The sequence below is a fragment of the Ananas comosus genome, linkage group 10, assembly GCF_001540865.1.
Source record: "Ananas comosus cultivar F153 linkage group 10, ASM154086v1, whole genome shotgun sequence".
NCBI lineage: Eukaryota > Viridiplantae > Streptophyta > Magnoliopsida > Poales > Bromeliaceae > Ananas > Ananas comosus.
Window position 1 is genome coordinate 177,352 of NC_033630.1, and position 20,777 is coordinate 198,128.

Genomic DNA, 20,777 nt, shown 5'->3' on the forward strand with positions numbered 1-20,777 from the left:
TTTATTCCCTCGAACTAACGCTACTATTGTTTTAGGGCCAACGCTGCCGCAAATATTATATATTAGCCCATTATTAAGCCAACCCAGTCCAATCTTTGGGAGATTTCGACTCCTTTGTGGTCCAAACCTTTCGCTCGACATTTGCACTTAGGGCATGTTTGTTTGGGTGAAAGTAGGATGGAAGTGGAAAAAAAGTAAGTCGTTTTCAATATAAACGATCACTTCTATTATTTGGTTTGCCGTAAAAAAGTTACGGTCGAAACTTGAGTTAACCTCAAACAGCGTAATTGACTTCGCCCCATCATGGACCGAAGTCAATTACGATGAAGAGAGATGAAAAAATATATATATATAATAAATAAAGCTAGTTTTATTTAAATATATTTAATTATGTTACTAATTATTTTTTTATTCAATTAAGATGTCTAAAATATGATAAAAATTGATTAGTTAAGTTTTAATATTTTTTTTATTTAGTTTGTACATTTAAAATATGATAAAAATTGATTAATTAAGTATTAATATTTTTTTACTTTATAATTTTATTATTGTATTACTATAATTTATGTATAAAAAAATAATTTAGTTGTTTTAAAGTAAATTTTAATTATATAAAAATATAATTATATTATTTTTTATTTATTAAAATATTATTATTTATATATAAATTATAGTTTTATATTATACACTTCCTATCAAAGAAACAGCAGAACTGATGAAACTTTACTTTCATTACTACGAAACAAACAGCGGCGAAAAAATAGTTTTCATTTTTTAAGAGAGAGGAAGAGGTAGCATTGTATCCGTTTCATTTTTTTAAAAAAAATAACCACATATAAATCGACTAGGCTTCAAATTTGGAAGTTGGAACTTCAAATACTAACAATTAAACATTTAGCTAACTGTGCTAAATACAATCGGTACGCCAATTTATAATTGATAATTCTCTCCAATATTTATTTCAGTTGTTTAGGTCAACTGCGCTATACGCATGCTCTTTTAATTATGCAGGGGTGATGTTGAAGGATAATAAAAGAAATTACTAAAAGATGCGAAGAAATAAGGCTAGTTCGATCGTTCTCTAGTAGCAACATTACTCAAAGGCAAAATTTATTTATTTAGTCACCATAGCATAGTAGTAAGAATACACAGCAATGGTATTAACTAGATGATTGATTACTCTCGTTGTGAATGTTCTTTTATCATCTCTTCTATCCATAGCCTAGAACTTATCAGGCAATGTTTTTTCAGTTTAACTTGGACATTTTTCGCCGAAGATTATAGTTTTCTAACGAAAGAACTACATGTACTAATTCGGAAAAAAATAAAAATTGAAACATTTGAGTGACAGAGAGCAGTGGGCATGTAAAAGTAGTAGGGGTGGAAACGAGCCGAGCCCGAGCGAGCTTGCCTCAGCTCAAATTCGGCTTGAAATTAATTTCGAGCCTAAATTTAAGCTCAAGCTCGGCTTGAAATTAATTCGAGCCGAGCTCGAGCGAGCCTAATTTCGAGTCGAGCGAGCTCGAGCCCTAAGCGAGCCGCTTGAAATTCTCAACATTGTACGATTAATAGTTTAATTTGTATAGAACATTATTTATAATTTGATACAAAAATATATCTAATAGTTCAAGATACAAAATAATTATATGAAATACGGTATTATAATATAAAGAAAAATAATTTACGAGTTGAATATCTAATCTTTTCAGCTTCGCATGTCTTCTCTTCCGCCTTCAATTTCCATATTATTCTTTTTCACCTATGCGGTCAAAAAATGAATAAATTATATAGACAAATATTAGATTAAACTATCTAATTATATATAACTAAAATCAAAATTTTATATAAATAATAATTTTCTACCTTAAAAATATTCTGTATATTTTCTCAAGCACATAATTAATGGCAAGGTAGGCAACAGCGGGCGCGTGCTGTTACTTGATAACTTGGGGGGCTTCAGGTTTGGCCGCTTGAGGAGAGAGAGAGAGAGAGAGAGAGAGATTAGGAATTTAAGGCTTTGTAAAAGAAAATGAGGGAGAGAGTGTAAATTTAGTAAAATTTTACCTTTTTGTTGGCATATTGGGTTTGTTCTTATGGCCCAGCAATATTGGCTCAATTTTAACTAAACTTAGGTTACTCACTTAGCCTATATATATATATATTCGAGCTTTTCGACCCTAATTCGAGCGAGCCGAGTAATACTCAAGCTCGGCTTGAAATGAATTTCGAGCTTTTTTTTTTGTTCAAGCTCGGCTCATCTAATTTCGAGCCGAGCTCGAGCGAGCCGAATATCGAGCCGAACACGAGTCGAACGCGAGCCGGCTCGCTCGTTTGCCAGCCCTAAAAAGTAGAGACAGGAGGAGCAGGCAAGTGGGTGTGACATGAGGGCCTCTTAGAGCAGGAATTTCATGTGCACAAGAACCTTTCTGCATTCCAAAACTCTGACATTTTGAAGACCAGAGATGAACAGATTACTTATAAGCCTCAGTTAGTAACACCAATATGCTAGTTATAACACACAAAACAAAGCCTAACAAAGTGTTTCTCAACACCTTCATTGGAGTAACTATGGTGCGACCGACAACAACTGTTTGAGCAGACAAAAAGGACGAGCACATAATCCGCTTTGGCATTAGTGCTCATGTTAGAATATGAATAAGTAAGGTGAAAAGGGAGGAACAGTTAATGTAAGAAAATCTGGATGGATATTTGGACAAAAAAAAAAAAAAAAAAAAAAAAAAAATAATAAGAACTTAGCTTAAAACTTTAACATCAGCTGGGGTAGGGTGAAAACGAGCGAGCTCGAGCGAGTCTTATGTAGCTCAAATTCGCTGAATTAATTTCGAGCCTAAATCTAGGTCAAGCTCGGTTGAAATTAATTCGAGCCGAGCTCGAGCAAAGCTAATTTCGAGTCGAGCGAGCTCGAGCTCTAACGAGCCGATTAATTCATCGACATTATATAATCAATAGTTTAATTTTATAGAACATTACCTTATATTTGATTGCAACATGTTCAATAGTTCAAAATAAAAATATTGTAGAAATGTGAGCTAGGGTGACTGTCTGACTGGGTGAGGATCAGAGAGAGAGAGAGAGAGAAGAGAGAGAGAGAGAGAGAGGGAAAAAAATTAGTGGATTTGAAAATTGATTGTTATCATATTTTAGGTTATATGCAACAGTGAAAGCTTGAAAAAAAAAAGAGTGTGTTATGTAATTTAGAGTTGGGCTCAATTGACACGGTTTACTTGTTGGGTTTATTTTATGGGCCAACATAATGGCGCCAAATAAATTAAAGCCTATTATTAATTAAAATATATTATATTATAAAATAGTATATATATATATATATATATATATATATATATATATATATATATATATTTTTTCGAGCTTTCGAGCTTTTCGAGCCTAATTCGAACGAGCCGAGTAATACTCAAGCTCGGCTTGAAATGAATTTCGAGCCTTTTATTTTGTTCAAGCTTGGCTCATTTAATTTTGAGTCGAGCTCGAGCGAGCCGAATATCGAGCCGAACACGAGTCGAACGCGAGCCGGCTCGCTCGTTTGCCAGCCCTAGCTGGGGGTCAATAACTGAAACTTGTTTCCAGCTACGGTAGGCTCGGAGTCAGAAGTCCTCTCTTTCCCAGCCAAACAAGCAGATCTATTTTACCAAAAAAAAAAAAAAAAAAAAGACCCAGGAAGCTAGTTTCTAAGAGGAGATTAGATTAGTTAGCACAAAAGCATACGCTGATGACTATCATTTAGCAGTGCAAGACCAACAAAATTTCTATTATTCAGGGTCTTGAATTTACAGCATCAGAGTCCTAACGTCCAATTAAACCCAATTTTTTTTTTTCATACAACTATTTATAATCTTTAGGAATCCCACAAGAAAAAGATTTGTCTGAATAGCAAACAAGCATGATCATGGCAGAAGGAATCCTTAATTAACCAGTCAAAATCAGGACTGACATATATAAAATAAACATATAGAGAACAGCAAAAGTTAATAAGATCATGTTGGACAACCAGAAGAGCTGGAAACAACCATAGTGCAGATTACTCTATCATCACCATATCAAAATAAAAACACTACCTACCGAGCTGATTAGATGCAGAAAATGAGGACATCGATATGGGAGGCCGTTCAGTTCCATCCGAAGTAGTACTACCAGCCATAGTTGAACCGGAGCTATGCTCCAAGTAGGTGGGCGCGGGGGTTTCTGCTAGGAATATCTTAGTGTCTGGAGGCATGCCCACTGTTACGTAGCCTTGTAGCATGTTAGCTACCATCTCCATACTCGGCCTAAGCTCGGGTTTCTCTTGTATGCACCAAAAGGCCACGTAAACCAAAGTCTTCACCTCCTCCTCTTTAACATCTCCACTTCCGATCAATCTCTGATCCACCAACTCCATCAAATTCCCTCCCTTCATCTTCTCACTCGCGTTCTTGGGGAAATACGACCATCTCCTCTGCGAAATGTGGCCTCCTTCGTCGATAAAATTTATGTTCCTTCTCCCACTCATGAGCTCAAATAGCACCATTCCGTAGCCATAAACGTCGGATTTCTCGCATATGCCTCCTCCTAAGAACCACTCGGGAGCTAAGTAGCCTCTAGTGCCTCTGACGGTTGTAATCACGCTCGTTTCATCAACACCCAGTAATCTCGATATGCCGAAGTCCGTAACATGCGCTCGGAAATTCTCATCTACGAGGATGTTCTCTGGCTTCACATCGAGGTGCAAGATCCTTTGTCGGCACTGATGGTGGAGGTAAGCTAAGGCCTTTGCAACATCTATAGCTACTTGGTATCTCAACGCCCAATTCAGGCAATTGTTTTCTCTTCCCGCCTTCGGAAAGATCCAATTGTCCAAGGAGCCATTCTCAAAGTACTCGTACACAAGGAAGCGATAGCTTCTCGGAATAATGCAGTATCCGACTATGCGCACGAGGCTAACATGCTGTACGCTCAAGATGGCCGTGATTTCTGACCGGAACTCTCTCTCGCCACGTAATTCTCCCTCGATCCGTTTCACGGCAACGGGCAAGCCGTCGCCGAGGATCCCCTTGAACACCGAACCGGACCCGCCTCTCCCTATAGGAGTTTGGAAGTTTCTAGTTGCTTCCTTCAGCTCTCTGTAGGGAATTCGTTTGGGCAAGCCCACCACCTCACCGAAAAAGCTATATCCAAGGTGTCTTTCTTCCTCTAAATCCAGCTCGCTATTACCTGCGTCTCTCCTTTGCCATGCCATAATTCTTGGGATAGTCGCCGTGAGGCCATACAGGAAAAAAGCTGCAACATCTAACGAAAAAGTGACGTAGAAGATAATGGAGGATTTAACACGAACGCATAACAGAACAACCAAGGCAAGGAGGGGGACTACAGTTATCCAGGTGATGATATTTACTTCCCTGGAGCCTATGAATTCTCTTGGCACCAAAAAGTCTTGCACAAAGGCCCAGATGAGGATCACAAAGATAAATGTGGCGTTGCAACTGCCAACAAGAAAGAAGCCTTTTGAACCAGGAGTACTAACGAAAAGAATTAGAGTCAGGAAGAGGAGAAAGATTAATGTTGATATTGTGAGTATCCTCATCTGCACAGAGGATGAGGGAAGATAGGGGGCTGCAATAAGTGTTCCTCCTATACTCTTGTCAGTCTGTGTGATTGATAGACCTAACAAATTCAAGAAATAGCAAGATTTTGACACGCCTGCCGCTGAGGATGGTTATTTTATATTTCAGCCAAGATATTTAAAAGCTTGGTGCTATTCTTAAGGACCTAGCGTGGGCTTTAAAAAATGACAGGAAATAGAATATAGCTTCAATTTGGGTTTTCCCCGACCTCTCCAAGGTCTTTTGCTTCTAGACGGTGAAAAAAAACCTTACAGACGGCAATGCTGGAGAACAACAAGTTTGTCCGGGGTATTTCTATGCCTAATATCAACTCACAGCCACCTATGATGCATTAGTACTTCAATAGTCTATGCATACTTTGTACTGTTTATCAGATATGGCACTAACGAAACACTTCACGAAGATTTGCAAAGTACTTGCACTATGCATCCAATTTTCTCTACACACTACAGCTTGGTTTCAAAAACAGGAATACCTTTATGAAATACAAATGATGTGAGTATTGGGAAAATAATCCAATTGAAGAATCTGTTATCAACATATGGTTATTGGTAGCGAAATACATTAGGGCATCAGTCTCTATGTGACTATTTTGTACTCTGTTTTCATATCTATTATATGTATATATTATAGCTATAGCTATGTATAGTAAGATGTAAGTATATGCATATATTTTACTAATATACGTACAAACTTTTCTTTTTGATGAGATATGCATGAATACATATTCAATACCATCTATTTGGCATATCATTTTTAATTTTTTGGAAAGAACTCTAGCAGATCATATGGAAGGTAGGTAGTATTAACATGTGTAACAGCTTGTCTTCATAGCCCATATTTACCTGTGCATGATAGCAGACAACTTAATATCAAAACGAGAAGAGTGAATCAAATATTTGAAGGGTGCAGATCATAAAAAGAAAGGCAGAAAATCAAGTAGACCCTTCAAAACCTTGGACTCAATGCAATTTGGTCTATAGATAAGGAGAGTGTCCTCATGGCGTTCTTTAGTTACTTTCCTCCATTGTCAATTGCAGAGTCGTTAATGTTGTAAAATGCCAACACAACAACTGGTTTAATACTCTTTTTTTAAACCTGTGAAAACTTTTCAAGCCTAAGCTAGGTTAGGGCTGTATAGTAACATAATTCCACACGCCCCCTGAATTATTGGCGGGTAAGTTCATCTTATATTGTATGCGAGGCTACACAGCTAGAGAAATTCTTTGACTGTAGCAACTGCATCAAACGGATAAAAAATATATGTTTCAGTGAATTCCCATAACAAAATTAGTTTATGCAGCTTAGATGACAAAGTCATCTGCTGATCATAATCATAACATATTAAACGAGTGGATGTCAATTTGGAGCAAATTGAATCAGCTCGAGGTTGAGAAAAGACCCAGTAAATCTAAGGATAAGAAGATAATTTCAAATTTCGTGTCGGTTCAAAACAAATATCTTTATGCTCTTTTGACTTATAAGAAAAAGAATCCTCTCAACTGGAATAAATGGATTAGATGTGAAAAGAATATAAAAAAAATCAAACATCATTATCTTACCATCACTTTCACAACACTTGAATATGTAAATAGTATGAAATCAGAAAACCAGCTACTGAGATGGAAACATATAGAAATAATAGTCAGAAAATAGCAACAATGTCATTCAGAGAAGCAACAAATTGGTTATCCCATAGAGAACTAGGGAGAGATCTAATTACTATTTCTTTTTAATATACTTTTGGGAAAATTCTTATTCATCACAAATTTCTTTTTTTTTTTCTTTTTGAGAAAAGGAGAAGGTAGAGCCCTTAAACTTGCTTCATTAGTTAGCTATGGAAGAAGTAGAAACTGTGGGAGATGGGGAGCTCAACAAAGCAAGGAAAAAAGAATGAAAAAAAATGGAACAAAATATTTGAATAAAGCAACAAAAACGCAAAGAAGAGAGAAAAATAAAAAAAGAGAAGGAAGAAGCACAAATCGTCTCTTAACTACAAGTAATCGTGACCAATTAGATTTCATCAAATCCAACTCTGCTAACGGTTTCTTCTTCTCGCTCCACCCATCCCGACTGTATGTTAGTGTGGTTAAAACTTGATCTATTATTAGAGATTTTTGTGGAAACATTGAACTGATCCTTTCAACCCAAAGACTCCAACAAATTAAAATAAGGACCACTTCTCAATTTGATCGGGTCCTCCTAACGTAACCTTGCGTTTGTCATCGCACATCACCCACCTTGAATTAATCAAAAATCATTGTTTCGTACGGAAAATGAAATAAAATAAAATAGATGGAGTTATGGTCCTGTATATAATAAAGCGTCTCCTTGCCATAGGAGTTGCTTACTGAAGGAGTTGTGATGTAATCAGCGGAAACATACTATCACTTTTCTAAAGGAAGGGGGGGAAAAACAAAGTTATTCAGCTCTTGTCTCTAATCTCTATATGACGTGCTGTAAGAAACTACAGAAATTCGCGTAATGTGCTGGTAAGCAGTCGGGGAATAGTAATTAGCCGTAAAACTTGCAACAGCAGGTCTTAGTTATCCATATTGTACACATTTGATCTTAACTCAATTTATTTATATATATATATATAAATTTGGTAATATATGGAAGAAACCTGGCCTCACGGTAAGGTGCTGGGAGCTCTGGTACGATGCCACAACCAACCGTCAATGCCATGGATTCCAGGTAGCTGGTGGGCCGCACATCCCAGGATGCGACGATCGATAGAGGTGAGGATGAGCGCTGAGTTTTGCAGGGTGAAGGGACGACAGAGGTCGAGTAGCAGTGACAACCAACAACGGATGGGCCTGTCAATAGGGATGTACAACGGGCCAGGCCGTGGCCCGGCACGACTACTATTGCATCCAGGTCGGGCCGGCCCGGCCCAGCTCTTCGGGCCGTGCTAGGCTCGGCCCTGCGTTATTGGCCTAGGCCGTGCCGGACCAGGTGCTCGGCTCGTGGCCTGGCACTGTACGGCCCGAATGGTCCGTGCCTGCCGGGCCAGCACGGCCCAGCCCTGCGGGCCTTTGGGTAGTTGGGGAATGGGGGCCTTAGGACTTGGGGAGGTAAGCTCATTTTTTGGAAAAAGTTTAAAATTTTGGGTTGGCTCCCCAACTCCAAATGTAGAGAAAGACTTATTGGGAGGTGGGCTCATCTTTTAAATTTTTTTTTTTAAAAAAAATTCATAATTTTATAAAATTTAAAATTATTTTTAAAATTTTATTACTTTATAAATATATTAAGAAATTTTATTTTTTATCTAACATATTAGGCTAAAAAGAATCATTTTATTTTTTAAAATTTTTAAATATTTTAAATAAATTTTAAAAATGTAAGGGCCGGCACGGAGTCCGGCCCAGCCCGGCCCGTGCCATCTAGGCCCGAGGGCCCTGATGGGCCGGGCATCCATGAAGTTAGGCCTGGTACTGTACGGACCGGATTTTTTCAGGCCGGGACAGGTTGAACTCTGGCCTGATTCGGCACGGGTGGATGTGGTGGACTGTGCCCGCCCGGCACGGCCCATGGCCCATATTACACGCCTACTAGTTTGTAAAAATTTCGACATTCGATAGCTCTTAGTTGAGGGTTTTTTTTTTTTTTCCTGAAATTTAGTTAGAAATAAAAAAATATCAATCACTAAATTTTTAGTCAATTGCATTAGGTGCGATTGATATTATTAATTATTTATTATAGAAGCAAAATCAAATAGAGATCTACTAAGAGAAGGCACACTAGAAGTCAAGAGTTGTTTGGTCTAGCTGTCAAACTTGTGACGAGTCTAAATCAATTGTATACTGCTCTAATTTTTTTTGTCATATCAAGGGTCCAGAAGATCATACGTATGGAAGTCTTTAGAGTATTTGTTTTTGAAGAGTCCTCAGTTATCTTATTACTAGTATAACACAAATTTTTTATCATTAATCTTCTCTTAAAATATTAATTCAAGAAGGTCCTAAAGTTGTCGTGAAGATAAATGGCTGTACCAAAACTGCTGAAGAGATATTTAAAGTAAATGAGCTAAGATAAAAGCATAGATAAAAGTGAATAACATGTGTGTTAATGACCGTTCCTAACGCAGGTGGCAATGAATTTAATAGTTGATATCCGAAGTTCTAGATTCGAAGCTTGGTCGCTGCACATTTCTAGTTAAGTTTATTTTAAAAACAAAATAAACGAAAAGAATAGTCTACTATCTTTTTATCAAAAAAAAAAAAAAAAAAAACGTGTGTGTTTTCTATTTTGATGAAAGAATTGGCACAAAAGATCTCTTTTACAACTCTCCTCCATATACAAAAGAAAAAAAATTGATACAGTTGATGAGATCATGTAATGTCAGACACATTGTAAATTCCATTTTATCATGCCAGTTTGTATATATAATATACAGGGAGAGAGAAAGGTAGTAGGGTATTTGTTTCGTTTATTTCTTAAAAAATAAATTTAGTTAAAAATATGAAAGTATTAGACTTCGAACTTGAAAACTCAAAGATCGACTATTAAACCATTAGTCAATTTCACTAGTTACAATTGATATGCTAGCTCATAATTATTAAGTCTCTAAAATATTTAGGTCAACTGTGCTATACGCATGCTCTGTTAATTATGCAGGGTTGATGTTAAAGGATAATCAAAGAAATCACTAAAAGAAACGAAGAAATAAGGCTTGTTGACATCGTTGGATAAGCCCAGTTCGATTGTACTCTAGTAGCAACATAACTCAAAAGGCAAAATTTATTTATTTAGTTACCATAGCATAGTAGTAAGAATACACAGCAATGGTACTAACCAGATGATTGATTACTCTCTCGTTGCAAATATTCTTTTATCATCTCTTCTATCCGTAGCATAGAACTTATCATGCAATGTTTTTTCAGTTTAACCTCCACATCTTTCGTCGAAGATTATAGTTTTCTAACCAAAGAACTGCATGTACTTATTCACAAAAAAAAAAAAAACCCGAAACATTCTTCTTCAGCCCACGCTACGCAACAGAATGAGAATTTGGTGAAAATCACAACACGCTAGGCTTTCTCTTTTGTTCATGTTGTCCTCCTTAAAAGAGCATATACTCTATCAGTAGGCGTTATTCTCTATTCCAATGCAACATATACACATTGTATTGTTCAGGAGCATATTTGCCTAGCAATATATCGACAGAAAACAACAACAATTTGCAGAACATAATTGAATGATAATAAATGTTTTGGACTAGGGAAGAAACAAGAACTTTCTTTCTCATGCTTTGTTCACATAATGATAATCGTGAAGGCCTGTGAATAGCATCCAGTGACAGAGAGTAGTGGGCAAGCTAAAGTAGATACAGGAGGAGCAGGCTAAGTGGGTGTGACAAGAGGGCCTCTTAAAGCAGGAATTTCATGTGCACAAGAACCTTAATTTCTCCATTCCAAATCTCTGACATTTGAAGGCCGGATATGAATAGATTACTTACAAGCCTCAATTAGTAACACCAATATGATAGTCCTAATACACAAAAACAAAGCCTCCCCCAAACCAAAAATTTGTATGAAAAAAAAACCGGAAAACTAGTTTGTACGAGGAGATTAGATTAGTTTGCACAAAATCAAAATCATATGCTGATGACTATCAATTAGCAGTGCCAGACCAACAAAATTTCTACTATTCAGGGTCTTGAATTTACAGCATCAGAGTCCTAACATCCCATTAAACCTTTTTTTTTTCATACAAATATGTATAATATTTAGGAATCCCACGAGAAAAAGATTTGTCTGAATATGAAACAAGCAGAATTGTCGCAGAAGGAATCCTTAATTAACCAGTCCAAATCAGGACTGACGTATATAAAATAAACATATATAGAGAACAGCAAAAATGAATAAGATCAAGTTGGAGAACCTGAAGAGCTGGAAACAACCATAGTGCAGATCACTCTATCATCACCATATCAAAATAAAAACACTACCTACCGAGCTGATTAGATGCAGAAGATGAGGACATCGATATGGGAGGCAGTTCAGTTCCATCCGAAGTAGTACTACCAGCCATAGTTGAACCGGAGCTAAGCTCCAAGTAAGTGGGCGCGGGGGATTCTGCTAGGAATATCTTAGTGTCTGGAGGCATGCCCACTGTTACGTAGCCTTGTAGCATGTTAGCTACCATCTCCATACTCGGCCTAAGCTCGGGTTTCTCTTGTATGCACCAAAAGGCCACGTAAACCAAAGTCTTCACCTCCTCCTCTTTAACATCTCCACTTCCGATCAATCTCTGATCCACCAACTCCATCAAATTCCCTCCCTTCATCTTCTCACTCGCGTTCTTGGGGAAATACGACCATCTCCTCTGCGAAATGTGGCCTCCTTCGTCGATAAAATTTATGTTCCTTCTCCCACTCATGAGCTCAAATAGCACCATTCCGTAGCCATAAACGTCGGATTTCTCGCATATGCCTCCTCCTAAGAACCACTCGGGAGCTAAGTAGCCTCTAGTGCCTCTGACGGTTGTAATCACGCTCGTTTCATCAACACCCAGTAATCTCGATATGCCGAAGTCCGTAACATGCGCTCGGAAATTCTCATCTACGAGGATGTTCTCTGGCTTCACATCGAGGTGCAAGATCCTTTGTCGGCACTGATGGTGGAGGTAAGCTAAGGCCTTTGCAACATCTATAGCTACTTGGTATCTCAACGCCCAATTCAGGCAATTGTTCTCTCTTCCCGCCTTCGGAAAGATCCAATTGTCCAAGGAGCCATTCTCAAAGTACTCGTACACAAGGAAGCGATAGCTTCTCGGAATAATGCAGTATCCGACTATGCGCACGAGGCTAACATGCTGTACGCTCAAGATGGCCGTGATTTCTGACCGGAACTCTCTCTCGCCACGTAATTCTCCCTCGATCCGTTTCACGGCAACGGGCAAGCCGTCGCCGAGGATCCCCTTGAACACCGAACCGGACCCGCCTCTCCCTATAGGAGTTTGGAAGTTTCTAGTCGCTTCCTTCAGCTCTCTGTAGGGGATTCGTTTGGGCAAGCCGACCACCTCACCGAGAAAGCTATACCCAAGGTGTCTTTCCTCCTCTAAATCGAGCTCGCTATTCCCTGCGTCTCTCCTTTGCCACGCCATAATTCTTGGGATAGCTGCCGTGAGGCCATATAGGAAAAAAGCGGCAACATCTAAAGAGGAAGTCACGTAGAAGATGATGGAGGATTTAACACGAACGCATAACAGAACAACCAAGGCAAGGAGGGGGACTACAGCTATCCAGGCGATGATACTTACTTCCCTGGAGCCTATGAATTCTCTGGGCACCAAAAAGTCCTGCACGAAGGCCCAGACGAGGATCACGAAGATAAATGTGGCGTCGCAACTGCCGACGAGAAAGAAGGCTTTTGAGCCACGAGTACTGAGGAAAAGAATTAGAGTCACGAAGAGGAGCAAGACTATTGTTGATATTGCGAGTATCCTCACTTTTTTGTTCCTCATCTTCACAGAGGCTTGGGGGGGGGGGGGGGGGAGAAGACAGCGGGATGCAATAAGTGCTCCCCCTCCCTATACTCTTTCTCAGCCTGTGTGAAAGGAATTCAAGAGATAGCAAGATTTTGACACGCCTACCGCTGAGGATGGTTATTTTTATCTTTGAGCTAAGATATTTTAAAGGTTAAAGCTGTTCTTAAGGTCCTAGCTTGGGCTTCTTCTGAAAATGACGGGATCATAGAAGATAGCTGCCCAAATTAGATAAGGTCTTTGGCTTCTAGACGGCGAAAAAACTCACGAACGGCAGTGCTGAAGAACAACAAGTTTGACCTGGATCTTTTCTAATGCCTAATATCAAATCACAGCCAGTACGACCTGAGATGGACAGGCCGCCGAGAACCGACGACATTTCAAACTTACACCGCACACGAAAGTTACGGAAATAGAAACTTTCGTAGGTCAGAGTGACGAGAACCGAGAATCATTGTAGAAAACAAACACCCACATAATAAATTATTTTATTTAAATTTATCACATCCTAAAATTTTTTGACAAATTAATAAGAAAATAAAATCAAACTCAATAAATAAATTTGGAGACACATTAACTATAAAATTTTATTTTTTTGTTAAAAAATTAAAAATATTGATAAATTTTAAAACTAAATTAAATCAATTATTATTTAAATTTATTTAATTTATTTGCCACATAATTTATTGTTAAATTATTTTTAATAGATCTAATAAATTTTTAACAAAATTAATCAAAAAATATTTTTTAAACTAAAATTTTAAAATAATTTTAAGTTTTTTTGTATTTTATAAAAGAAAGATTTTAATATGATCAAACAAAAAAATTTATTAAAAATATTCATAATTATTTGATTAAATCTTTTAAAATAATATTATAAGAGATTATTGAAACTAAAAAAAATTAAAATAATTCCGTGTCAAAACGTGCCAGTAGAAGATCGTACGTATCTATCGGCACGCAAGTGTACCACGGAAGCGTATCATGTGTTAGCACCAAAGCGTACCGATACCAAAGCATACCGATACTGTACCGTACCAGATAAATAGCGACATACTCTCGTGCCTCGATACTTTAAACCTTGCTTGAATATAAAAAGTTAAACTTCAAAAACCACCAATGTGATTTCGCACTTTCTCACTTTAGTAACATATGGTTTAAAGTGTATCAAGTTAGTGTCCTGTGGTTTTATTTTTATCTTTTCGTCAGCTTTTCTGTTAATATTTCGTTAAATTATATACAAAAAACTCCAGATATTCAACCTAGGTTTATCGAATATTTATTTTAGTACTCTTTTTAGTTTTAGCAATAAAAATTAATGGAAACGATAATAAAAAAAATAAAAATAAAATTACAGGGCATTAAATTAACACATTTTAAACCACAGGATATTAAAGTGAGAAAGTGTGATATTTGAAGTTTTTCTAATATAAAAAGGAAATCAGAAATCCAGCCATTGAAATGGAAGCACATGGAAATAATAGTTAGAAAATAGCAACAATGTCATTCACGGAAGCGACAAAATAAAAGCAGAATGAATTGGTTATCCTATGGAGAACTAGGAAGAGATCTAATTACTATTTCTTTTTAATATACTTTTGGGAAAATTCTTATCCATCACAATTTTTTTTTTTTTTATTTTCGTGAAAAGGAAGAGGTAGAGGCGTAGAGCCCTTAAACTTGCTTCATTGGGGGTGGGTTGTGGCGCACACCAAAGCAACAAAAAAAATAAAATAAAATAAAATAAAAAAATGGAACAAAACATTTGAATAAGGCAACAAAAATGCAAAGAAGATAGAAAAGTAAAAAAAACAAAAAACAAAAACAAAAAGCCAAAAAGGAAGAAGAAAAACACAAATCGTCTCTTAACTACAACTCTAAGCCTAGTTCATTTTGCTTAATGAATGAATCAGGTAGCAAGCTACCTATTTCTCAAAAAAACTCTACAAGTAATTGCGACCAATTATATTCCATTAAATCCAACTCTGCTAACGGTTTCTTTCTCGCTCTATCCATCCCAACTGTATGTTAGTGTTGTTAAAACTTGATCTATTATTAGAGATTTTTGTGGAAACATTGAACTGATCCTTTCAACCCAAAGACTCCAACAAATTAAAATAAGGACCACCTCTCAATTTGTTCGGGTCCTCCTTACGTAACCTTGCGTTTGTCGTTGCACACCACCCACCTTGAATCAAAAATCATTGTTTCGTACCGGAAATAAAATAAAATAAAATAAAATAAAATAGATGGAGTTATGGTCCTGTATCTAATAAGGCGTCTCCTTGCCATAGGAGTTGCTTATTGAAGGAGTTGTGATGTAATCAGCGGAAACATACTATCACTTTTCTAAAGGAAGAGGGAAAAACAAAGTTATTCAGCTCGTCTCTAATCTCTATATGACGTGCTGTAAAAAACTACAGAAATTCGCGTAATGTGCTGGTAAGCAGTTGGGGAATAGCAATTAGCCGTAAAACTCGCAACAGCAGGTCTTAGTTATCTATATTGTACACATTTGATCTAACTCAATATATATATATATATATATATATATATATATATATATATATATATANTATATATATATAAAATTGGTGAATATCGAAGAAACCTGGCCTCACGATAAGGTGCTGGGAGCTCCGGTACGATGCCAACCAACCGCCAATGCCATGGATTCCAAGTAGTTGGCGGGCCGCACATCCCAGGATGCGGCGATCGAGAGGGGTGAGGACGAGCGGTGAGTTTTGCAGGGTGAAGGGCGCAGCAGCAACAACGGGATGAGCACATTTGCTTCCCCCCGACGAGTCACATGTTGCTGCTGCGCTCATCAACGCTGCTGATTAGCCCAAATTAAGACCCGCCCTTCCCTGAAGGACATTATAACTTAAATTCGACTTTTATTTCGAGGGAAAGCAACAGAGCTTTTTAAACAGGTAACAAGTTTTTCAAAATTTTACTCTCTACATAGAATGAATTAATTTCACTCAATAATCATGTCAGGGCAGTGCCTCTCGCATTACCTCTCGTCTCTGGAACACAAATGTTAGAACCAGACTGGAGGCCCTGCTCGCCTCACTGCATCAGTGCGGCACACAAATGTAAGGTGATTCATGCATCAGTTACAACTGTAACTTAATCACAACACCACGCAAACCTACCTCATTATGATTTGAAAGTAGAAAGAATACAATGTTTACTGAGGTTACGAATTATTAACCGATTCATTCGAACAGTTGGAAGAACCCAAAATTAAAGAGGTGCCTTATGGCATGTAAGCAAGAAACAAAAACACCATCCACTCAGATAACAAAATTCAACAGATGGAGCAGACAAGTAATCCGAAGCTAAAGAGTATCCGAGGGACGCTCCCTCTCACCATTCATATACTTACCTGCATAAATTTCTAAATCTTAATGATGATGATGGTCGTCATCTTCACCGTGGCCATCAGGAGGCCCACCTGCACCTATCACCTCAAGCTGTAGAAATGCAGAGAAATCTTACTTGGTAAATCAGAAATTACTGGACAGAATAGTGTCTGATTTCACCATCTAATTTTGTATCAAGATCCTGCACAAAGGATTCAGATTATCACAATTGCTTACCACAAAATACTGTGAGCAAACAGGGCATTCATGTGGCTTTCCTCTCTCCAGCCAAAACCATACAACATCATGTTCATCCTCTGCACTTACATGAAAAAAGTTTAGTAACAATGTCTACTGAACTCGAATTAAACTTGTCTCATCAAAGTAGATGAGACCATTTTGTTTCCACCATCTATTATGCTTTCGTTTAGTCAAAGGTTAGTCAAAGGTGACATTGGTGAGATTAGGAGACAAGAAGGAACTGTGTGAAAGTCATAACCAGTACAGTAATACAACATAGCTATTGCACCTACCGCCTTCACCACCGGGGCAACCAACTATCCTTTTATCGTAGTAGGACTGAATGACAGCAGGTGCTTCCTACAAATAAGAAGCAGCTTCCATGTTAACATAAAAGGTTCAATATCTGCTAAATCAAAAACAATATGCTGCAAATAAGGGATTTGCAATATAAGTTAATCATGCAGATTAGCAAATGATAATAATTTATATGAGTGGGCGTTCAGTGAACGCCCACTCAAACATGGGATTTTCAATATCTGATAGTTTGTACTACTATCATTTTAATGTGCATATTGGTATATCCATATCTTAGCATACAGATACAGATAGATATATATTACTGATAGTTGTCAATACAGAAACCTATAGCTTCACAGAAAGAATATATAAAAAGAGCTATAAGATAGTATTAAGGAAAGTTCAGCAGCTTCAAAAACGCAAAATGAGTTAAGCTATATGCAAACAATGACACGCAAACTTCGATAATCGAAAGGAAAGATGATACCACATTCATCAGAAGACCAAACATGTCATCAAATAGAGAACATAAGCAATAGACAATAATTTGAAAGTGCATGAGGATGCTCAACTTCATATGAGGGATAGTTTATGTTCCAAAAGTAGCTTGATGACTCAAGTAGAAGGCTCAAATAAGAAAGTTGACAAATAGAAGGTGTAGCAATTGTTATCATCTGTTTCAGTTATTATTAAAATATATGGATGATTTGAATATGAATAAGATGTGCCTCAATCTAGAATGTTCAGCAAAGCTTCAAATACCATTCTTTAGAAAAGGATATGCACTAAAGCTAGAAAGACAAGTTTCATATCCCAAAAAAAAAACACAAACAAAAAAGAAATTTAAAAAAAAAAAATTTGGATGAAGTAGCCAGGTTGCATTAATAACCAATATCCAATCCATTAATAACCAATATTCAATCCTAGATACGAAACTTTCGAAGTGCCTAAACCAAAATTTTCATCACACAGAATCACAAAAAGACAGATCATCCAAGAGGTCGACACTTGACAAATCACCAAACACATAATTTGCAAAATCAGCTAACACTGCCAAATAGCGTAAGCAATAATGGTATTATGAGCTGAAGGGCATTTAACAGCGCCATTTTAACCTTGCCTGATATTTTGATTCTGAAAGAACAGTATTGAACACTCAAGTATAGACTCCACATGGATAACACACACCAAGCATAGTGTTCAAGCTAACTTTCAGATACACCTTTATAGAGAGATAGAATCAGCACTTGCCCGAAAAAGCACACAAGCACACAGAAAAATCAGCTTATGTAACTGATCTAAGTCACATGTACCATCCATAAGAAAAGAAGATAACATTCCCCCGATCATGCTTAATTCCCAATTGATTAGTTTCTTCTCATTTGGTTTGTAAGACTGAGAAGAGATATTTGCCTATATTCAAGCTTGATATTTATCGAAATTCCAACAGAATAAATCTCAAACATAGAGAAAATCTTTTTAAAAGTCTTTAAACTCAACTTGAAATGGATGTTTCATCGTCACAAGTTCTTTTTTTTTTTTTTTCATTAAAGGGGAGAAAAGAAGAGTGATGCCTCTCATATTTCTAAATGATGACCCTCTAATTCCTTTAGAATGAGTAAGGCCCTCTCTTCATACAGACATCAAAACAAAATTAGGTACATTGCAGATATTCGGACAAAAGGGAAACACCAAAGTATAAAATCATGATCTGCTCTATCCATTACCCAGCACGGAAACCAACAATGTTCCATCATTTCTTCCCAAGAACACCTATCATATATCTAATCTGATTCAGGGAAATGACGACAGCGAACAAACAAGCAATTTTAAGCGAAAAGAAGTGCCTCCTCTACAGTCATGCAAATACCTCAACACCTAGTGAGCATTAGAAAAAGTGCAGTACAAACGATTGATATCCAAACACATATAGCAAATTTAGATACTCCAGATGGCTACTGATCCAAATAAACATTCCAAATCCTAAGGATAAACAAGGTTCAACTGAAAAATATTAGTAGCGCGTGCTAACCTTCGAGCCGAATGGGCCGACCGGAGCGTCCATATCAAACCGCTTCCTCCCCTAAATCCATACAATAAAAGATGATAGCAACATTATTATCACCCCCCAAAACCAACTTTATCCGAAACCAAAACATAACACCAAATACTAAATTGAAAGATCTTAGCAAAATAGAGGAGGAGAAAACCAAGTACCTGGAGCTCGGCCTCGATCTCCTCCCGCTCGAGCCCCGTCGCGATCGGCATCACGTCCTCCACTCTCTTCTTCGGCGTCGCACTATCTGTAAACCGAATTGACGCAATCGGAACCCTAAATCCGAATCGAAACCCTAGGAAGGGCGAGGAGAACATGGGGAGGGGAGAGTACCGAGAGTGGAGAAGAAGAGCGGAGCCGTCCTCTGCAACGGCGAGGAGCGGGGCGCGGAGGAGGCCCCCGTGTTGAGGCGAGATCGCCATGGGAGAAGCGGTCGAAGCTGAGTACTCACCCTCCTCCACATCGTTGCCGTTTCCTCTCCGCGGTTTCTAATTGTTTTCGGCAACGGCGCACAACAGCAGCTTCTAGATCCCGAACCCCGTGAGAGTTTGTTTATAGGCGGCTCTCCGTCGCATCGGAGGAGCGTGCGCGCGTGTACCCCGAAATGCCACACGGAAGGGAAAAAGCGCTTTTTGTGCGGAAGGGAACAAATTTGTTGGCTGGGCATGGCGCACCGGGTCAACTAAAAACCGGGCCCTAATAATAATTCTGAGAAATATTTAAAAATTTAAATTTAAGTAAGAGTCAACAGTTGTGAAAATCTACACTGTAGATATTAACTAGCTTGAAAATTCAACAGTTTTAATAATTCCTTTTTTTTAGAAAAAAGGTGCTCGATACTTTCTTTTTTAAAACATTATTTTTAATTATATGCGCAATTGATTCTGAAAAAATCATATTTATCTCATATTTTTTTTCACATGTGGAAGGTTGAGATCAACTCTATTAATTTTCAGTTTAAAATTTTGAGTCGGAGTTTTAGGAGACCGGTCCACAGTGGGCCGGCTTCAGACTATAATTGTGGAAGGAAGAGATGCTTTGAACCAAAACGCGAACCCACACCGGATGCGGGCACCCGCTGCAGGGAGACCAAGTGTAGAATGTACTGATTGTTGCAAATTAGCAATCAGTTAATGATAAACTACAAAAATATCAAATTAGAATGCTATCAAAGGAATGTTGGATGTACAGAAGACAAGCATAATTAAGGACGGAAAAAGGAAAACATGCAATTTTTGTATGTGAAACAAGAAAGCAATTTGAATGACCAATTAATTAATTTATTATTAGCCACGAATCTACAATTAATTACAGCTCCTCACAAGATCATTTGCGCTATGTTCATCCAATTTGCAGATTTATATAAATAAAGACAAGCAAGAAAAACATTACCATGCACTCCCCTTCTTGTTTCTTGATGGCAAAACACCATTAATTGAAGAAGACAAGAAAATTTTTACTGCTATTTAGGAGTTAATATATATATATATATATATATATATATATATATATATATATCCCATTAGTCAAATAGGCGCATGTTGAGATAAGGAAAGAGAAAACACTTGGTGTTATCATCCTCCCAGTACTGAAGACCATTTTGCCGTTTGTCCACCCCTCGAATCTCATGCATGTATCTTCTTAGGAATCGCAGACGATTAATTGAAATGGAAGTTTTCTCAGCTC

At 37.5% G+C, this 20,777-nt stretch overlaps 2 protein-coding genes across 2 annotated transcripts; both read right to left on the reverse strand.

Moving 5' to 3' along the window:
* Positions 3,904-13,323, reverse strand: LOC109716589. Its single transcript, XM_020242120.1, has 3 exons — positions 11,587-13,323; positions 7,199-7,253; positions 3,904-5,725 (listed from the first exon to the last, which is right to left on the reverse strand). The coding sequence occupies exons 1-3, from the start codon at positions 13,104-13,106 to the stop codon at positions 4,091-4,093; spliced, it is 3,210 nt and encodes a 1,069-aa protein (XP_020097709.1). The 5' UTR covers positions 13,107-13,323; the 3' UTR covers positions 3,904-4,090.
* Positions 16,260-19,715, reverse strand: LOC109716203 (putative cytochrome c oxidase subunit 5b-like). The gene is made up of 6 exons (XM_020241534.1): positions 19,425-19,715; positions 19,253-19,338; positions 19,068-19,118; positions 17,029-17,095; positions 16,733-16,812; positions 16,260-16,606 (listed from the first exon to the last, which is right to left on the reverse strand). Exons 1-6 carry the CDS (start codon positions 19,552-19,554, stop codon positions 16,538-16,540), a joined length of 483 nt encoding a protein of 160 aa, XP_020097123.1. The 5' UTR covers positions 19,555-19,715; the 3' UTR covers positions 16,260-16,537.